The sequence below is a fragment of the Ambystoma mexicanum genome, chromosome 13 (assembly GCF_040938575.1).
Source record: "Ambystoma mexicanum isolate Mex_15411 chromosome 13, UKY_AmexF1_1, whole genome shotgun sequence".
Classification (NCBI taxonomy): Eukaryota; Metazoa; Chordata; class Amphibia; order Caudata; family Ambystomatidae; genus Ambystoma; species Ambystoma mexicanum.
In genome coordinates, this window is record NC_090938.1 from 208,523,514 (window position 1) to 208,545,342 (window position 21,829).

The 21,829-nt window shown below is 46.9% G+C and overlaps 1 protein-coding gene across 1 annotated transcript in view; it reads right to left on the reverse strand.

Annotated features, from left to right (window-relative positions):
• Nucleotides 1-15,206: 15,206 nt before the first annotated feature.
• LOC138521099 (uncharacterized) overlaps nt 15,207-21,829 on the reverse strand; it is a 261,775-nt gene continuing 255,152 nt past the window's right edge. Inside the window, exon 7 of the mRNA XM_069633665.1 lies at nt 15,207-16,445. Within this exon, the coding sequence (XP_069489766.1) occupies nt 15,559-16,445 (887 nt within the window). The 3' untranslated portion in view covers nt 15,207-15,558. The remainder of the gene's footprint in view (nt 16,446-21,829) is intronic.

Consider the following 21,829-nt stretch of genomic DNA (forward strand, 5'->3'; position numbering starts at 1 on the left):
AGAGGGTTTTGAACTTAATCCTCGCAGCCACAGGGAGCAAGTGCAGAGATGTCAGTCCTGGAGAGATACGATCCCTGGGCTTGAGGCCAAGGACAAGTCTCGCAGTCCTGTTCTGGATAAGTTGCAGAGGACGGAGAGTAGAGGTAGGAAGATTTAAAAAGAGGCCGTTACAATAGTCCAGCCTAGAGAGAACCAGGGCTCTGGAGACAGTGAGGTTCTGGGGGAAGGAGAGGAAAGGAAGAATACCTCTGAGGAGGTGCAGCTGGTAGTGTGACTTCTTAGAGACGAAAGAGATGTGAGGGGAGAAGTAGAGTGTGGAGTCGAAGATGACCCTGAGGTTTGTAGCCTTGCAGGTGGGAGCAGGAAGAGGGCCAAGAGAGGCCGGCCAGAGAGCTTCAGGGAAGGAGGGAGAGGGTGTGCCGATGAGTAGAATCTCAGTCTTACTGGCATTAAGGCAGAGGTCAATGGCGGCACACCACTCCTGGATAGCAGACAGACAGTCAGGGATGAGGGCAGGAGAGGAGGAGGCCGAGGGTAGCCTGAAAATGTGTTTGGTATCATCCGCATAGCACTGAAAAGTGGGGAAGAGAGCGGCGATGTGGTGGGCAAGGAGTGCCAGGTATTGGTTGAACAGCCAGGTAGATAGGTTAGAGCCCTGGGGGACACCAAAGGTAGAGAAAAAGATATCGGAGAGGAAGGACCCAAGTTGGACCTTGGAGGGTCGGTCAGAGAGGAAAGAAGTCAGCCACACCAGAGCCTGACCAGTGATACCCAGGTTATCACGGAGACGGTTGAACAGGATGGCATGGTTGACAGTGTCAAAGGCAGAAGAGAGATCAAGCAAGATGAGGACGCATGCAGTGTTAGAGTCAAGGTTGGAGAGCAGGTCTTCACGGATGTTCAGGAGAGCAGTTTCCATGCTTCTGGCAGCTCTGAAGCAGACTGATGGTCATGAAGACAACCAACAGATTCAGTGTGCAGATTAAGCTGGGAGATGGCCAGTTTCTCCAGGAGCTTGCCCAGGAAGGGAGTGATGGAGATTGGGCGATAGTTAGCCGGGCAGGAGGGGTCGGCAGAGGGTTTCTTGAGAAGAAGGTGCACAAGGGAGTGCTTCAGGTGGGATGGGAAGACCCCAGTGGCATTAGAGTAATTGCAGAAGTCAGCCAGGGCAGAAGCCAGGGAGTCGATGTGGTCCTTGATAGTTTTGGAGGAACTGGGGTGAACCTGTTTCAACAAGCTTTTCATCGATCGGACTTGTCTAGAAACCTCGTCTGCAGAGAAAAGGGAAAAGGCAGAGAAGGAGGGAGAGGAGGTGGCTGCAGAAGGGCCAGCGGAAGAGCAGGGAATGGAGGGAGGGAGGCGATAGGAGGAGAGTGAGGACAGGATGTCCTGAGTTTTTGAAATGAAGTGAGAAGCCAGTGCCGTGCAGAGGGCCTGGGAAGGAACAGGAGAGGTAGAGACTGCAGCAGGATTGGCCAGTTCCTTGCAGATTTTAAAGAGTTCAGCTGAGTTGTTAGATGGCGCAGATATGCAGGCTTGGATCGAGCTCTCTTCTTGGTGAGGACGGAGAGCCGGCATTGCCTTTGCATCAGGCGGCAGGCCAGTTTGTCAGAGGATGAACATGAAGCACGCCATTTCCTCTCGGCTACCCTGCACTTGCGTTTTAGGGTGACAAGGTCTGATTCATACCAGGAGTTACACTTGGTTTTGTGCTTCAGGTGGATTCTCATGACAGGGGCAAAGATATCAAGAGTATCAGATATAGAAGAGTGGAGCGAGGAGAGGGCTGTGTCAGGGTGAGAGTCAGCTAAAGGGGGGGGGGGTGAGAAGGTGGCAGCGAAAGCCTCAACTGACACGCACTTCATGGGTCGGATGACCGAGAAGGGAAGGTGGGTGGCAGTGAAGGAGGTGGCTTGGCCTGAGGGGTAGCAAGGGTGAGGTGGGGGGATAGGAGAAAGTGATCACTCCAGGAGAGAGGAGTGGAGAGAGGGACAGAGAGGGGAAGGTCTGAGGAGATCAGAACATCGAGAGTGTGCCCTGCAGAATGAGTCAGACCAGAGGGGAGAATGATGAGTGAGAGAGAGTCGCAGAGGTCGCGAAAGAGTCCAGAGGGGGAACAGGAGGCATCCAGGTGGATGTTGAAGTCTCCAAGAAGGAGGAGTTGAGTGGTTAAGGCCAGGAGCGAGGAGGGGAGGTCCACCCACTCAGAGAGGAAGGAAGAAATCTGACCAGGTGGCCGATAGATAGTATCCACAGTAAGGGAATGGCTAGGGGAGAGAGAGAGCCTGCAAACTAGGCATTCAAAAGAGGAGTAGGTCTGCGTAGGAGTGACAGAGGCAGGAATCCACTCAGGGAAGATAAGGGCAACACCCCTGCCAGAGCGGTTGGGCTTGGGCGCGGAGAGGATCTTGTAGCCGTCAGGTAGGAGCGTGTCAAAGCTGGTGACAGAGCTGGCTGTGAACCATGTCTCAGTGAGACCGAGGACATCGAGGTCAAGTTCTTCAAGAAGGTGGCAGATATCAGAGGAATGTTTGATAGCAGAGCGAGAGTTAAGAGTGGCAATGTGGAGAAGGTTGCCATCCTTGAAGGACTTCCGGGGAGGGGTACAGATCAGAGGTACGCCCTGCGGAGGTGTAGAAGGAGCCAGAGAGGGGGCGGAGAGGGAGGGGGGCAAGGTGGCCAAGGAAAGGGGAGAGGGGGCAGTAGGAGAAAAAAGGAAGTTGATGATGCGTGGAAAGCGTTTATGAAAGAGGTGAAGGTTGGCCTGAGTGCCTTGGACCAAGACGGTCCCATTAGAGTAAACATTAATGATGACCTTAGGGGAATGGAAGGAGGCCAGGAGGGCATCCCAACGGGTGCCACCATTAATTGGAGAAGAGGAGAAAGGAGCAAGCACAGAGACCATATGAAGGGTCCATAAGTCAGGTGAAGGCACGACAAAGAGGATGTCGGTGAGAGTTTCCTTGGAGGAGGCACTGGTGTAGGTGTCAGCGGTAGGGAGGCCTGGGTTGGAGACCAGGATGTCCTTTTTAAACTTCTTTCTACCAGATTTAGTGAGGAGAGCAGAATAGTCAATAGAGAAGCAGTTAGAGAAGATAGGAGAGACAGAGAGCACCATCAAGGAGGTGGAAGGAGGGGGGAGACACTGGCGAGAGTAGGCAGACAAGATAGTGAGCAGCAATCAAGATGCGCAATAGGACAGACTCTCAGGATTAAAGAGCTCACAAATACTGAACTTTAGGGCCGGTGAGAAGCCACCTAAGTTTGAGAATCAAGAAAGGGGAGAAAAAAGGCCTAGATTTCACAATGCAAAATGTTTTTAAATACTGATACAGTGCGTATTGCAACTTCTTCATGAGGCCTTCTCATTGTGACAATGGCGGATGCCCCCAAGAAAAGACTGTTTAGGATCTGTGCCAATTGTGGTCTAAACAACGTTTTTCTGGACGATCATCATACAAAGTGCATTTATTGCCTCCTTCTGGACCACAAGGTGGACCGCTGCTCCATCTCGGAAGCTTTCTCCTCGAAAACTAGAAAGGACCGCCCCCGACGGTCGCAGAGCTGGAGGAAGGTGACAAGGCCTCTGACTCAGCTTTGATCCGCAGTCATGCCTCTGCCAAGGTCGGCAGGCCTGATCAGAAAGCGCCCTTTGCAGAGAGGTCGAAATCTCAAGAGGATGCTTCCCGGGGAAAGGCACCTAAGAGAGGTCATGGTCGACATCGCACAGTTCGACTACCCCCCATCGACGGCTACGACGGATGCCAAAGCTCTGTCTAGATCATCAGTCCAATTGGCTGCTCTGTCCAAAATGAAGGGCTTGTCAACAGCCCAGACCTCCACAATGGCACAGTCTACACCAACGACCATGGCGATCTCTGCTATGTTGTAGTCTTCTGTGAACACTGTCAATGAGTCACTCTTCCATGAGTCACAAGCTCCGTCAGCGAACCTTAAGTCCAAAGCTATTACCTCGTCATCAACGGCAACACCGTCCACGATCCAATCAGGCCGGCATCAACACCATTGTCGACGGAGTGTCCAACTCTATTAGTGGCTTCTTGCCCACGATCCATGAAGGATAAGCTGTTGTTCACACTGGTGCCTATAACCACAAAAACACCACTTGTCCAAATGCTACAGGCGGGTAGCATGTCATAGGATGAGCCTATGGAAGCTCTATTTTCAGAGCAAGAGGAGATGGAAGAGGAAGTTGACTGCATTCTACCAGCTCCTCACCAGCCAGTCTGGCCTCCACTCCCTGGACCGTCTACTCCCGCCCCAGTGCCTCCTGCGCCCAGTGATTTGTTTCAGGACATTTTATGCACTTTGCAGTCTCTTGTAACAGAGCTACAACAGCGGCCCCCACCGGACCATCAAGGTGCCCCCATTGGACGTCCCTCAAAGCTTCCAGAGGAAGGGTTGCCTCAGCCACGACCTCCCAGGTCAGCACCAAACACATTCTTGCAATCAGTGGCTGCTTTTGCACACATGGATACTGGTCCAGACACAGACACATCCCAAAGAACCCATACAACTGATGAGTACAATGACTTGGTGCCGGCAGATGGAGAGAATCCTGATACCGATCAACCATCCATGAGTTCACCCCTGAATGAAATAGGTTCCTTTTATACGCTGTTAATCCATGCGGTAAAGCTCTTCAACCTCATCCAGGAAGAGCAGAAGAAGGTGGGCTTCCTGTTTCAGAGGAGAGAAGCATCCAGGAAATCAGTGATGGCTATAACTCTGCTCGATGACATCAGGGAGGATGGGGTGATGCGGAACCCACAGAAAAAAACTGCCTTGAAAAGCCATATAGATTTCCTGAAAGCACTCCCTAGTGTCTTCGCTCCCAGCCATTCCTTGACTCAGTGGTTTCAGCTACAGCCAGAAAGAGATCTGCTAATCCATCGTCTCAATCCTTGGTTCCCCTAGAGCAGGATGGAAAGCAGCTGGATGCTTTCAGAAAGAGGATAATTACTGCTGCGGCTAGCACTATAAAAGCCGCTAATTCCTAGGCCATTCTTTTGTGTTATGATAGGGAATTGTGGGTTTAAATGGGACCTCTCTTACACTTCTTGCCTGACAAGAGGTAGGAGGCTTTGGCTTTGCTGCATGAGGGTGAGATGGCCTCAGATCATGCAATCACTGTAACACTGGTTGTGGTGGACACAGGTTTCTGCCAGATGGGAAATAGGGCTGTCCTACGGGGTCAGGGGTGGAGGTAAGCCACCAATTTCCACCATGCAGTCAAAAGTAATCGACATGCCCTTTCATGGTGTCGACCTCCTTGGGGGAAAAAGTCGCAAGACCCTTCAAGCAATAAAGAGCGACATGGACACAGCCCGCTCACTAGATATTCTCCAGCAGCAAAGTCAGCCCTTTTGTTATAGGAAGGGAAAGGTAGACTTCTCCTGGTCCTCTGGGGCATATTAACAACCGTCATATCATCAACCGAGCAGCGAAGGCCGTGAGGAAAGGCCTCCCATGCTCTTATCAGCTCTGCTGCGAGTTCACCGACACACAGATCAGAAGGGAGCTGATCCGATCGCATTTGGATATTCAGAGTGTTTCATACACTCATCTCCGTTCGCCGCATGTTCCACGGCCCTGCAACCTCCTAAAATGGCGTCCATGGTTGCCATGGACGCCAACACAACAACGAAGCTAGCTGAAATCACCGCCGCGGGCCCGAGCGCCCATTTGCTGCCTTCCTCTGCCTGCCCCTCCCCTCCTGCTTTAAATGGAGGGGGAGAGGGCCGAGAGGCGAAGCCGAGCAGGGAAGGCCGTGAGGAAAAGCCTCCCATGCTCTTGTCAGCTCTTTGCTGCTCGTCTGCCGCCTGCCCGGAATCTAGGCCGCATCTCGGAGGTAAGAGGCAGAACTACAAGTCAACTCGCGCATACCCATGCCCTCATACTAGATACCTCAGATTGCGCAGCCGCACGCTGCAGGCCACCTTCAAGTCCCATCCCCTCCCCACGAACACCCGCAATGCCCGGCTATGCTCACGCACCTTGCCGCCCCCGCCACATGTGACCATGGCTAGACTCTTCCGCAAAAAGCCTACAGCTTCTATGAATATGGACAATATAGCAGATAATGAAGTACTTTACCACACCCACATGGATGCCACCCCCTATACAAAATGTGTTACCACCTGTGTCCACCACCACTGAAAATGAGCCCCCCAGTGTAAAATCTGTGGTTTGCAATTCTTCTACCACCATTTTGAATGCTACTGTGCCAAATGTGTTACCACCTGTGTCCACCACCACTGAAAATGAGCCCTCTAGTGTAAAATCTGTGGTTTGCAATTCTTCTACCACCATTTTGAATGCGACTGTGCCAAATGTGTTACCACCTGTGTCCACCACCACTGAAAATGAGCCCCCCAGTGTAAAATCTGTGGTTTGCAATTCTTCTACCACCATTTTGAATGCTACTGTTCCAAATGTGTTACCACCTGTGTCCACCCCCCAGCCACTACCGAACCACATCTTTAATGCGCCTTGATTAACGCTAGGTCCATCAATGCCCACGCTTTAGACATCCACGACCTCCTAACCACCCATGACCTCCATCTGCTCATGATCTCAGAAACATGGCTACACGAGGCCTCTGGCCCCGCACTCGCCCTCGCACTACCACCTGGATACTCCATCACTAGACAAGATCGTCTCTCCAAAGGTGGAGGTGTAGCAATTATTGCCAAAGACTGCCTTTCTATCAGAAAAGGTAGAGAAATGCTTGCACAACAGTGACTACCTCCAAGTCAAAATTAACCTATCTCCCCAATGTACCATTGCTGTCCACATTGTCTACCGCCCCCCAGGCCCAAGAGGTGACTTCTAAGCCTCTCTCATCCACCTCCTCTCTGACTACCTCAAAAATCAAACAAAAGCCATTCTCCTTGGGGATGTTAACCTACGACTCCTGGACAGGAAGGACCCAGCAGCCAAATCCCTTGACTCAGCCCTCAAGGCGCTGGGGTACAATAACACCATCTTTAGCCCAACTCACACCCAGGGCAGAACCCTTGACTGGATTGCGCAACATAACTGCCCACTCATCATCACTGGAAAATCTCCCACCCCATGGTCAGACCACCACATCATCACCTTCAGCATCCTCACCACCTGCTCCACCACCCCCCACCCCAAGCACTGCCACCCTGCCTTGCCAGAAGCTCCTGCCAACTCACTAAGGAAAAGCTACTGCCTTTCCTCCAAGGCCCAGCCTTCAGACCCCCTTTCTCCACAGACCCAGAAACACTCGCAACAGCCTACGAAGTTGCCATCAAAGCAGCCATTAATTCCATTGCCCCCTTAAACCCCGTAAGCCCAAACCCACCACCCACTCCAACTCCTGGTTCACCCCGGACCTCCTCGGACTCCGCATTGAAAAAAAGGCTGCTCTCACTCCGACAAAGACAAGATGACTTTTAAATCATGCTCCACTAGATATAAAAAAGCAATCACCCTAGCTATGGCCAAATCCTTTGAATCCAGAATCTCTGAAGCACAATCCAGCACTAAAGAAATCGTTGCCATTTTTTGGGAGCTTGAAACACATACGCCCTCCCCCCAGAACTTCACCAAAGACAAGGCCTGGTGTGATGATATACAAACAGCCATGAAAAATAAATTGAGCCTGCTCCAAAAACAAAATAGTAGCCACGAAGCAAGCCCTACCCAACACATACACCCCTGTCCCACCACCAGCCCCGGACCCCCCCCAACCTTTCTCATTCAAACCCATTCTAGAAAAAGACATCACCAACATAATGAGGAACATCAAACCCTCCAATTGCAAAGGTGATTCATGCCCAGCCACCATTATCAAAGACTGCGCTGAAGCGCTAGCTCCTTTCCTTACAGCCTTTGTAAATGCCTCCTTTGCTACTGGGAAAGTCCCTGCCTCCCTCAAGGAAGCCTGGGTCCGCCCTCTCTTAAAAAAAACAACTCTCGACCCCACATCCCCCAACAACTATAGACCTATCACCACTGTCCCTTTCCTCCTCAAAATACTGGACAAAGCAGCCTACCTGCAGGTTCAACACTTCATTGAAGAGAACAAACTCCTAGGACTCCGCCAATCAGGCTTCCGCCCCAGACACGGGACTGAAACCGCCCTACTTGACCTGAAAAACCAAACGGACGATGCCAGAGACATGGGCAAACCAGCACTTCTCTTACTTCTTGACCTATCCGCGGCTTTCGACCTCGTGGATCATGACGTCCTATGCCACCACCTCTCCTCTACTGCCAAATTCTCCCCTGAAGCCACAGCATGGATCACTTCCTTCCTACAAGACAGAAGCATGCAAGTATTCTCGGACTTAGCATCCGCATCACCAACTATCATTCTCTGCGGTGTGCCCCAAGGCTCCTGCCTTTCACCCACCCTCTACAACATCTTCACACAACCACTTTTTCTCATCCTCGACGCCATGGGCATTTCATACACTAACTATGCCGACGACACACAGATCCTCCTCACCCTCACTGGCAACTATGACACTGACTCCATGACCCTCAACAACCTCTACAACACCATCCAAGCTTGGATGGCAGACAATGGACTATGCCTCAACTCAGACAAGACTGAACTCCTTTTGGTAGGCTCACCCGACACGCTGAAAAATCTAGACTCCCAATTCAGTCATTTCACCATAGACTCCATCAAAATACCTGTCTCAGAATCAGTCAAAACCCTTGGAGTCTACTTGGATTCCAACCTATCCATGGATAAACAAGTCAACGCTATAGCCTCTGCAGCTGCATGCCATGCCAACTTATCAACGCAGTTCAGGCCTTTCTCTCCAAAGAGAACTGCACTAACATAGCCAGAGCCATCACTGGATCTAGGCTTGACTATTGTAATGCACTCTTTCTAGGCACCTCCAACAAAAACCTAGAGAGGTTACAAATCATTCAGAATAGTGCTCTCCGGGCAGCCCAAGGCATTGCCAAAAGAGAACACATCTCGGAGGCCAGAAAACTAGCACACTGGCTCCCAATAAAAGAAAGGATCATCTTCAAGACTCTGACACTGACCCACAAGTGCATTCACCTTACTGCCCCTGACTACCTCTCCCAAAGGATTCATCCCGTCTCTTCTACAAGGCCAACCAGATCACCATATACTAACATGCTCTCTGTGCCATTAGTAAAAAAAGTCAGAGCGGGCGGATCCAGCTTCCCATATCTCGCACCCACTCACTGGAACGCCCTACCTCCCACAATCCGAGGTGAGGCCTCCCTCAGCACCTTCCGCAAAACCATGAAAACCATCTTATTCACATAAGATACCTCGCACCAGTCGAATACATCTCATATGCTCCTAATGCATAAACTGTATTGTAATGACCAACTGTACCAACCAAAATGTCAGCTCTATGCTTTGTCGAATTCATAATGTACCACTGAATGACTCTATGCCTGTAACTAAGCTCTTGCAAGTAACAGCGCCTCAATGCCCATGGGTTACTTGCGCGCTATATAAATATAAATAAATAAATAAACCATCTTGTTCCACCTCACAGGAGGCCTATAGAGGAAGGTCACAAGTGTACAAGGGTGCGAATAAATGGCGCAGATCCACCACCCTCTCACAAGCTCCAAAGCAGGCCTGACCAGGATCAGGGCCCCACTTCAGCAACCCAGTGGGAGGCCGGCTGTCTCAATTTGTTGACAAATGGAGAAACATCACCAGTGACAAGTGGATGCTCAGCATCGTGCAAAGAGGGCACACCCTTGAATTTTTGGGCAAATGCCCTTCCATTCCGCCCATATGCAAAAGGGAACTACATCTGCCCCTCCTCTTACAGAATGTTTGGTCCTTGCTCAAAAAAGGGGCCACAGAACCTGTTTCATCGCACCTCCAGTGCTCCGGAGTGTACTCCAGGTACTTCCTGGTCACAAAAAAGTCAGGTGGGTGGAAACCTATTCTAGATCTCAGGAAGCTCAACAAGTTCATTCACAAAACAGTACGACCTAAGGGATATGATATGGATAGATAAGTCCCTGATTGCAACCTTACCCAACATGGTCAAACTGGGCCTGATCCTGTGGAAGAAGGCATGGAAAATCCAGGGGATCCAAGACCCCTGTTCCACGCAGATCCCCCTTTGCAGGAATGGCTGGCGCAAGAGCATAGACTCTGGTAACATACTGAAGACATTGGGAAGCCAAGGGCATTGCTCAAATTGGGGACCTATGGAAAGATAGACAGTGGGTAGACTTTCAAACCCTGACAGAGGAGCAAGACATGCACAGAGGCCAATATATACTGTACAACATCATGGTCCAGAAAATCAAGAGGAGATGGCCGGAATTGTCATGGGCAGCAGACACTGGGGGGCGTGCTAGATGCGTGGTACAATGTATCAGAAATGGAGGACACATAGTCTCCAGGCCCAGAACAGCTCCTGAAAATTAACAATGAGCGGGTACAACAAACGCGAGAACGCTAGGAAGGGGGACTAGGGAAGCCCTTCACTGACCAAGAGCGGTCTAGAGTCCTGAGGTACCCGAAGAAGGTGTCCAGAGCATACCTTACACCTAGGAGAAGGTCCACTATGGGAACTAGGGAACCCCGGAACTGCCCACGGTGCACTGCAGAAAAAGCGGACCTACTGCATAGGTTCTGGACCTGCCCAGTGATAATGAAATTTTGGGAGGAAGTCAAGGTAAAGGCGACGAGAGGGGGAATCCACATGCAGGCGTGGACACCAGAGTCAAACTTGCTGGGCCTTTTCCCTGGAGGAGACAAACAGAGGACACATATGGCTAAAATGAAGGACATAATGTTTATCCTGGCAAAGCGCTGTATAGCAATGGCGTGCAACAATAGTACGGGACCAAACATTGATTTATGGTGGGCAGACCTACAGAAATGGTCGGTAGCGGAGCCAACGGTATGGACCAGAATGCTGCAGAGGGGAGAGGGAGAGAGCGGACATAAGATCCTTGCATGGAACTCCCTGGTACAAGAATTATTCGAACAGAGGGAAGTGAACCGTGCGGAAGGCCCTAGTGGATCAGACGAACACTAAGGGGGAGCCGGATACAGGGATGGAATACCCCCGGTAAGAAAAGAGAAATGTGGAAGAAGCCAAATGCGCGAGACGAAGGACACTGGGATGACGAGTCGACAGTGTAACAGGAGATTGCAGAACTGGGCTCGGACGTCCGCAGGAGAGCGCCAGAACAGATGATGGAGATGGGTGGAATCCAAGAAGAAGTGCCAGTGTGGTTGTAATGTTGGTGGTGGTTGTTTGGTATGTGTTGGAAAACAACAAAGAGTTTACAAAAAAGTTAATTCACAAAAAGTCTGTAGGGTCACATTGCAGCAGGTTCTCAAGCAACTAGAGCAAGTGGATTTTCTTGCATCTCTAGATCCAGAAGATATTGATTTTGCTATTGATATTTTATTTCTATTGCGCTCATTCACAAGTGTTTCAGAGCGTGACAAGGCAAGGGAGGGGAGGGGAAGAGGGGAGAACAAATCAACAAACTTACTAGGCCCAGTGACATTGAGAATGCGCAAGTGCATGGGAGAGGGGGACGGGAAAAGTGCATGGAAGGGGGGAGAAGTGGAGAGTGCGGAGCAAAGGAGAAACAGATAAATAATAATACATAAATAATAAAGGCAACAAACAGTGGTAGTGCAGCCAGCAATTGGCAAGTGCTTGGTTTAAGGCAGCACACAGGGTAGGTCTGATATGCATATGCATACGTGGAAATGCCACGTCAAATTTGGTACCCCAACCTGTTGCATCTGTCAGTGGTACCATCCATCAAGCTTCCTCCTCTTCCAAACGTACTATCCAGGGAAGGTGGAGCTGTCCTGCATCACAACCTAGCATCCTGAAATTGAAGGCCTTGCTCCTGTAGCCTTAGAATGTGGACACTTCCATTTACACTTGGAATGCCGTAAGATTCTCGCCAAGGCTAGAGCTTTGTTGACTCTTTACTGCTAGAAACATAAGTGGAAAAGGATTTCCGTATGATGTTAATCTCAATGACTCGACCCTCGTCATATCAAGGCTAACCAGATCATTCCATATCTTCTGTCATTGGCAAAAGCAGGCCTAGCACACACTTCAATAAAAGTTCACTTGACGCTATCTCCTGTTACACTCATGCAACTTGCAAGCCTTCTCTTTGGTCGCATGGGCTTGTTAAGGAGTTCCTCAAGGGCCTTTTCAGGATGTTTCCACAACAAAAGTGTTCCTGTCTGATGTTCCCCTGCTTGACATCTACAGGGTTGCTACTTGGAGATCTGTTAATACATTCGCGAGAATCTACTACCTCGACAGGGATTTCAGGGAGGAGTCTTGTATCGGCAAGGCGGTGCTAGGCAACCTTTTTGCTTGAGGTGAGCATTGCAGAGGTGAGTTTGCATTGTTTCTGTTGTGCTGTTCTGCCTCCCATAGTTGTGTTGCTTGTACTGCTGCATAATCGTACTTGTAAGCATGTATATCCATGTAAAATCCATTGCTGAAGAAGGAACAAGTTACTTACCTGTAATTCCTGTTCTCCAGCATTGGTATCTTACATGGATTCACATGCAACCCTCCATCCTACACCGCTATGGCTCTTCAGTGGTTCCTATTGCCATGGCTACTTGAGCTCTTAAATCTGAATATGGCCATCATGGGTGGAGCTAAGGAGGACGAAAATCATTGGTTGGAGCAGTATGAACCAAATTGACAGCAATAGGCTGTATAATTGACAAGCGGTGTTTTAGGCTTCAAAGAACAACTGCTTTAATATTACCTAGGATTCCCAGCATTTGAATCTATGTAAGATACCAATGCTGAAGAACAGGAGTTACAGGTAAGTAACTTGGTCCTTCTCTCACATCCACACCAATGACTCTTCATTTTGCATTATTTGGGACAGATATAAGACAGCCTAACATGGCTTGGGAATTTCCTATGCAGTTCACATCAGAAAAGCTGAAACACTTTTGAAAAAAGGTGTAATACCTCTTTTTTGGTAAATCTGATCAATAGATCCAAGCATCATGTTGATCCTGATAAGAGAGAGCAGATGCTAGCTGAGGCCTCAAAGCTAAAAACTAAAGTGATCGTACTACTGTTAGACGGGAAAGGGAAAAATTTTAATAGATGAAAGTTCAGTGTCCAAGATTTATCTGACTTCTGATAAAAGTTAAGTTCCTCAGAAGTCAGTCACTCAGACCCATAATTTACTACATTTTAGAAGTGGTGTCTCCCTCTCCCACATCTCAAAGCATAGTGTCCCTGATCTTGAAGTCCCTATTACAATTTAAGATGGTGCTGCTTCATTAAAATCACTGCCTAAAAGTAAGCTGCTGGACAAGATGCTCTACCCAATGAATTGTTCCAGAAATTCTCAGATCTCATTAGTCCACCTTTCCTGCAGCTGTGTAATTATTTTCTTGGAGATGGCTTCAGTGAGGTATCAATGGTGTCTTTCCTAAAGCATGTAGTGGTTCTATCTTTGTAGGAAATTATATGTTGTTACATCATTCATTTTGAGGGCAAAATATACCCCAGTATGGTCATTTTTAGGCCCCTTAAGGTGCACGCCAGCTCAATTGCCCAATCAAGTAGGAATTTCTCCTTCCTCTGGACCCAGCTCTATTATTATACTAGGAATTAGTGATAGCACTAGAAACTGCGTAATGCCACGCTTGTTTATGAGTTTGCTGCGTACCCTGTTGTGTGTGGATGGGTCCACTTAGGACAGTGCCACACTGCCCTTCGCTAAAAATTGGAATGAAGGGTTGAGACCCATCACATTCGTGCAAAGTGCTGTAATGCGATTGAGAGTAAATTCTCTCTAATAATGTGTACTAGATCTTGGTTTTCAGGAGTGTAACAACTATTTATTAGTGTTGCCGACATGTGTTTCGACCTTCAGGAGTCATTTTGAAGAAGTATTCACAGTCACTGAACACGTTTCGGCCGACCGGCATGTTGCAGAGTTTCTGATCAGGCTCTACAACAATTCAGAACTGTGTATTACCGCCTAAATGACTAATGGAGCACTTCCCTGGAACATGCAAGACTTATTTACTAGTCTTTATACAACTTCCTTTGCCTTGAAAATGACCCCTGAAGTTTGAAACACATGTCAGCAGCTCTAATAAATACTTGTTACCCTCTTGAAAACCAAGATCCAAGTCCCCAAAACCCTTCCATGCGCTAAGCCCGACCTCTAATGTATTTATTGCATTACCTCTATCTGCCAATCCATGTGTCACTTGCACCTCTCATTCTCACAACTCCATCTCTCATAGTTTTATCATACTTCCATCTTATCCATGTTCCCGTCTCATCTTCCCGGCTATTTTCTTCCATATTATTTACCAATCTTTGTTTGCATGCTTCTCAGAATTCTCTTGTCCCTATCGCTCTCCTTTACCTTATCTATTTATTTACTCTGTCACACAATTCTCACACTCCATTTCTCCACACCCCTCATTTTATCTTGCTGTACATTGCCTCACTTCACCTTCCTTCCTTCCTTCCTTCCTTCCTTCCTTCCTTCCTTCCTTCCTTCCTTCCTTCCTTCCTTCCTTCCTTCCTTCCTTCCTTCCTTCCTTCCTTCCTTCCTTCCTTCCTTCCTTCCTTCCTTCCTTCCTTCCTTCCTTCCTTCCTTCCTTCTCTCCCTCCCTCTCTCCTTCCTTCTCTCCTTTCTTCCTTCCTTCCCCCTTCTGTGTTCCCCCTTTCCTTGTGCCCTCCCTTCCTTCTTCCTTCTCTTTCCTCCATCCTTCTCCCTTCCTTCTTCCCTTTCTTTATCTTTCTTCCTTTTCCCCCCTGTCATTGTCTTCCCTCCCTCTCATACTTCCTCCCCACCCTCACCTTTTCTTCCCACCATCCCTCTCTTCCATCCTTCCTTCCTCCTCCTTTGTATTCCTCCTTCTCTGCCTTGAATCCCCCTGTACCTCCATAAATCGTAATTGACACTTAAGTGATTCAGTGCATTCTGGACTGGTTTGAGGCCTTGAATATGCCCATAAGACTTTGATGAGCTGCCCTTGAAAACTACTTTCACTACATTGGTGACCATAAAGTGAAGGGGATAATGCCAGGAGTTTCAAGAGAGTTGCATTGATAGTTACTACCAAGGGCAACAACTTGTAGATGTCAATGCTGGAAGATGTTGGTATACAAACATAGCAGAATGTTATAAAATTATCCTTTTTTAAAAACTTTATTTGTTAAAGCTATGTGACCTGAGTGCATCCATATTGCTGTTCTTTGCATGTTCAGGGGAGGGTGAAGTGACCTCATCATGGAGAAGTCACATTGTGAGAGGCTAAGGATATTCGCCGGAGATAAGTGTGTCTTAAAAGCCATTGCAGTGTTCTAAGAACGGGAGTTCTCAACAACCAGATGATTTGCATGTGTTCCCTCGCTGTAATCAATTTGAAAAAAAAATATCCTATGAAGAAGGGGTGCAAATTGTTTAAGCAAGACACGTTTTGGCTCAAAATGTATGCAGCTAGGGTCTACATAACCAACATTGGATGCCTTTTGGTGTGCCTACGAGAAATGTCTAGACAGACTTTTTACCGGAAAAACGTCTTTTTGCTTGTGGGCGAAGATTAGCACCTTTCACTTTCTTTTTCTTCTTCCGCCTTCTTCTTCTTCTCTTCTTGGATCCTTTAACCTTTTTCTCACAACAAGCTTTTTTGGGATTCTCACAACAAGCTTTTTTTGGAAGAATTACATTTTTGGGCTCTTTTGGACGGAGGAAATTGTTGTCCTTTGCCCGCTTTCTCTTCTGCCGTATACGCCTCGCCACTGCACTTTCAAGTTTGTTGCAAATCATACGGAGCCTCCTTCTCATCAATTTCCACCTTTGAAAGAACACAAGGCAGCTGAAGTCCCCAGAGACGCCCTGCATCACGTGGGAAAACAGCAACTCCCCTGTTGCAAAGGCACGCAAGCAAGCCGCACACTTGAACGGGAAGAGGGTGTTGGCATAAACCCGGGTCAGAAATGACTTTAATATGTACTGCTTAGTGATGCGAATCCCAGGTGGGAAATCACGGATGGGAGGATGGTGCCGACATGCCCGAACAGCACTTGAAGTAAACAGGGCCTCTGTAAGATCTTTTTGCTTCCTGCTGTCGTTCTCCTCAGTGGGATTAGGAGAGTACTGCATGGTAGACTTGAAGGTCATGAAATCGGGCTGAGCATTAACCTCTTCTTGATCTGCCACTGTCTCTGTATCTTCAATACCTATTTCAATTACTTCACCTTCAATGCCATGGCGCATAGAATCAGAGCCTCCTTCTACACCCTCTGGCCAAGCATGGGATTCTTTATTGCTTCCTTCATCCTCACTCCCAGAGTACTCTGGGGCTGCTGCAGGCAGCGGAGTCTCACAAGGAACTGATGTCATAAGTTGCTGTGCCGGCAACCGCTGGAGTGTGGCACCTAAGCAGAAAAATAGGATACATTAAGCTTTCTTAGAAGAGTGAGGGTGCATTTGCTTACAGTTGTAAGGAGGAAGGCATGGCATCAACAGTAAGATAGACACTAGTGACCACAGTTCAAGGGTTTTTATTGAACTTCAAAAAAGGATTTGATAAACGTCTATCTAAACCTAAATCTACAGATGGGAGCAAGCTATGACCATCAAATAATAAGGCAGTCCTAGTGGTGTCTTGTCAAAATAAAAGGGCCTATACTAAAAAACCTATTGCAAATCCTTACCTCTAAATACAAAAAGTGTGGGGAATAATGTTATGAAGAAAAAAAAGAAGTGTTCAAAATGATATGTAAGATTTTCAGTCCATTGGACAACCTTCACCACGATTTCAGCATGGGATAAGGCAGTCCATTTGAGCGTAGCACAGTCTCTGGTTTCTTTAGCACGGAGCTTTGGAGCTTCGGAGTGTAAGTCTCCTTGCTTCTCAGAGTCTCTTCACTCAAAGTGCCTAATGCAAGCAAATAAACAACAAGTTATTTTTCTCTTCGGATTTACATCGGATGAGTCACTCTTCACTCCAGATTCCCCTCAGCCGGGCTCAGATCCTTTTAGCATAAAGTTCTGCACAGACTTCCCTCTGCTGGGCTCAAGCTGTCTTTCACCTTTCAATTTATCACACAATGTTCGTAGTTACTCTTTTTTCGGGTGTGTCTCACGGTTCACACTGGATCTCCGCCAGCCGGGCTCAGATCCCTTCAACACAATTAGACTCCCTCAGGAAAAATGTCAATATTACATCAAGTATCGATCACTTTCGAACATGCAAAGGGTTTGACTTGACCGGTTGCAGCACCATTTCAATTTCACAATTTTCTTGCTTTCAACGTTTGCACCCTTTCGGTTGGATACCTAACAGAGACTTTTGAATGAGCACCCACGTGATGTCGGACCACTGTGTCTACGGTATTGTATCTTAGCTTCAACGTTCATTCACTCATCTGCTCTTTTAACAATCTTCTTCATACAATATTGCAGCTTGCAACCTTGGTTTCCACACAGACCGGTTTGGTATCAGTCTCCCCAACTCACGTGTTGTGCTGACTTCACTGGTGCTGCTTTGTTGTAGGAGCCAAGGACAGTACCACAGCGGCAAAAGGCTCTCCCCGCCTTGACAATCGACGCAGGAGAGCCCCGGGTACCTCCGACACACAATGCAGGATTAGCTTTAATTCCAGGTCATACGTTTCCTATTCTCAAAGGCTCATGAAAGATATGGTCTTTCGGTGAAAAGGGAAAGGCACTTCCCTCCTTGGAATCCTCTTCGGTCTCGCCATCTTCCGCCTTGTATTAGACTGCCATTGTGGAACTGCTGCTTCCTCGTGTGCTTTGCCTTCCTCAGAGTGTGCTTTCGTGCTCCACCTTTTATCCGTGTGGGGAAGTGTGATGGAAGTCGGGTGTGTGTAATGATCAGTAATTGCCTGGCCCTGACTGACCACTGTATTGGGACATAGAGAGATGTGGACAGTGGAAGCACACCCTTTTTAAAAGAGGGGATTTTGAGTAAAGTCATAGAAGTATGTGGAATAGTTAAGTCGTTCAGAAATCAATTTGAGGTGCAGAGGAGAGAGATGCAACCTTGACACCTAGGTTGTGCGAAATACAGACAAACAAACAAGTTCCCAATTTGGGAACTCACGTCCCCTGCACACTTTCATATGTCTGGAATACCAGACCAACAATTCATAATTTAAAATATCAATGTTTCCGGTGAGTCTTAACGATATATATATATATATATATATATTGAAAGGGAAAAACGTTTTGAAAAAAAGAACATTCAATCAATTCTGTCACAAGAACAAGTCTTCATTTTATTCATGATGGTGAAGCTGTACAGGGCCCAACACGTTTCGAGTGTCAACACACTCTTCATCAGGGGCAATTTCAAATTTCTGCAAAAAATGTTATATACAATATTTACAAAGAAAAAGTCATAGGACATAGTTATTTATATCAACACATAATTAGATAAGGAATAACCTCAGCAAAGAACTCTTTCACAATTTATCAATCACAGATAGAGTCAATTATTTTACTAAGCCAAATCTCCCATAGGTAGTGTGGGTAACTTTTGTACACTAAAGTGCAGAAAACAATCTGAAGTGTGACATGGTTTAAAACTGGTCAATAGTCATTTAAATAGACGAGTGTCATAGGAGTGAGGGTATCCTTCTCAAGATCAAGACAGAACCAGGTCTCTAGAAGAAGAATTAGAGCAAATGGAGTAATCCCCTAGGTCTAACCTTGTGATTTATGTTGTTAATTTCCGATGCTTCTGGGTTCGTAATAGGTGAGTCTTTCACCAGTAAATGGGACCCGCTCAAACGGGGAAATGGAGCAATTCTATGTTGAAGAAAGAAATCCCATCTGAAGAAAGGAGGAAGAACTTAATTAACTGCTGGGATGAATGTGATACAGGACAAGTTTGTATAGAACCAGCCCAACCACAACTTACTCAAATCTGTGTAGTGACACTTAGTCAAGGGTCCAATCAAGGTCATGGGTTACACTTAGCAGATCTCCAAGAAAAAAGTCAGGATCTACAAAGGTAAGTGCAAAAGTTTGTTTTTAGAAATTAGAAACGGATTGGGGTCTGGAGTAGGTGAAAAACCTTAGAATCTCTGGGATGTTAAAAAAACAGGCGGCCCAGCAGAGCCATGGTGTTCTTACCTTCAACTCACAGTGCTGCTCAGCGGAGGTAGGAAACCGAGGTGGTAATCCGTCCTCATCAGCAGCGCTGTGGCGCCATATATACGATGCGGATGTATGACGTCATCACGCGCATGCGCGTGAGACGGCATTAGGTAAGTAGGTAAGTATTTGAAATGGTATAAGAACCAATTATTCGAGGTGATAGTCTTCCCCAAAGTATTACAGACAGACGGGCAGATCAATCTGCCATTTTCTAAAGGTATATATTAGGGCATGTAGATGGATAAAATGGAGTACCGCGGTTATCTATGTTTACATTGTGACGTCATCACGCCAAACGCGTGGGTGATGTCACATGTAAACAATAGAGCCGCCATATGCAATCTCTGATGCAAGGGCCGCTCGGAAAGACGGCATAAAGTAGTAAAAAGTGGGGGTCATAGAGGAAGAAGTGACAATGGGTTGGGGCGGTATGCCTCATTGTGCCGGAATAGAACAGGGGGGTAAGAGACCCAGGTGAACGAGTTTCAATTAGCTCATCGAGGGAAACTCCAGTACAAAATTATAGGCAAACATTTGTTTGGATGCAATTAAATCATTGAATGCCAATCATGGCAATGGCTATTTGTAACTAAATGGAAAAAAAGCGGTCTAGATGTCCTGAGGAGCGAGTCTGACCTACTCCATACTCGAGGATGGATCTATTACATGCGATAGGTGTCTGTGTACACTTATAAAAAGGGGATGCCACTGAAGGTAGTCAGATATAACATATCATAGTTCATAATCTTTTACCCATATATGGGGTTCACATAAAAATATGGACATTATATAACAGTGAAAACAGTAAAATCAAGTGTAGACCATTCTAGTACTTAAGAAAACATGGTGGAAGATGCACTAATATCATGTCCATGATAGTTATAACACATATCTTTACAGATGTGTAACTGTTAACATGGTTGCCAACGGGTAGCTAGATGTCTGCCCGAATTCGGTTCACATTATAATTGCTGGTACTATATAATTGAACAGGTGCCAGAGTGGAAGTAGGCCGATGTTAGTGGGCAGGAAGAAAAATGGAAAGCAATGTAGGTCAATGAAGGTAGTGTTCAAATAAAAGGACCCAAGTAATAATCTTCGTTAAGGCCAAGGGGTGCCAATGAGTCAAGTTTATGAATCCAATAGAGTTCACGTTGAGCCTGTAATTTAGGTAGATCTCCACCCCTTGCGAGGGGGCATATTACTTTAAGTATTGCAAAACGCATCTGTGAGATGTTATGGTTATGGTCTCTGAAATGGCGAAAAACCGGTGATTTAATGTTTTTCATTCTGATCTGGGACTTGTGTTCAGTCCATCTTTCTTTAACACGTCTGCTGGTCTTGCCCACGTAGTATTTACCGCAGGGACATCCAATCGTATAAATGACATTTTTAGATTTGCAGGTGGCATAGCTCTTCAGGGAGATCTTTTTCCCATTGTTGGGATGTCTAATGTGGTCTCCTTTTATGACATTGAAGCAATGTTGACAATTAAGGCATGGGTAGGTTCAATTTGTTTGTTTCACAAATGTCCTCTGGGTGGATTTCTTTGGTCCTGATGAAGAGTGTGTTGACACTCGAAACACGTTGGGCCCTGTACAGCTTCACCATCATGAATAAAATGAAGACTTGTTCTTGTGACAGAATTGATTGAATGTTCTTTTTTTCAAAACATTTTTCCCTTTCAATATATATACATATATCATTAAGACTCACCAGAAACAATGATATTTTAAGTTATGAATTGTTGGTCTGGTATTCCAGACATATGAAAGTATGCAGGGGACGTGAGTTCCCAAATTGGGAACTTGTTTGTTTTTCACTGTATTGGAACATGTCAGGTATACAGCTCGGGTGTTAGTCCGTTTTCGCTCACATTGAGTTGTCCGAGGGAAAGTGTTTGTGTTGGAAAAAGGGGCAGGGGGGTTGAGTCACTACATATCCTACCTGGTAGGATAGAGTAAAGGTGTTACAGGGAAGAGGATACTGTGTCTCACCATCCAGTGTCCCACTTCCACTCCCCGAAATCCCCTCATCCAGGTGATCCTCCCGCACTGGTCTAACCCCAGGAACTGGATCCAAAGGCGATGGTCGTGTCCTGGCCACCTGGATGACAGACCTTCAGGTTTCTCACACAGTATTCATGCAGACGGTGACATAGAAATAGTAATTCAAATATGCATCTAGAAGCAACATGTTCACCTCTCATAACATCAGAAACGCTGTAAGGGATGGTTAGAAATTCTTTCATCAGTGCTTCCTAACCACTAGAAATACCTCTCAATAGCTTTCCATATGATCAATATTTAACTCTTCTGAGCCATTACAGAAGTGGGTCCAACCATATGCAAGTCACTATTAATCCCGCCCCTGAAAGAGGATGCCAACCCAAATTGCATATACCTTGTAGAAGTGCCATAGAATTGACCATCTTGGAGTAGCCCCATAAATCAGATGGAAGCTAAATGTTGGGTTGTGTGATGAATTTAATTCTGCTCTGCATGAGTACAAGGATGAGTAGAGGCTAAAATACCCATTCAGCCCTCACACTTATACAATCCAAGAGCCAACATAATCATAAAGGTAAAACAGGCACCGTTAAGAGATATACCTCCTTTGCCTTTTGTTGTAACGT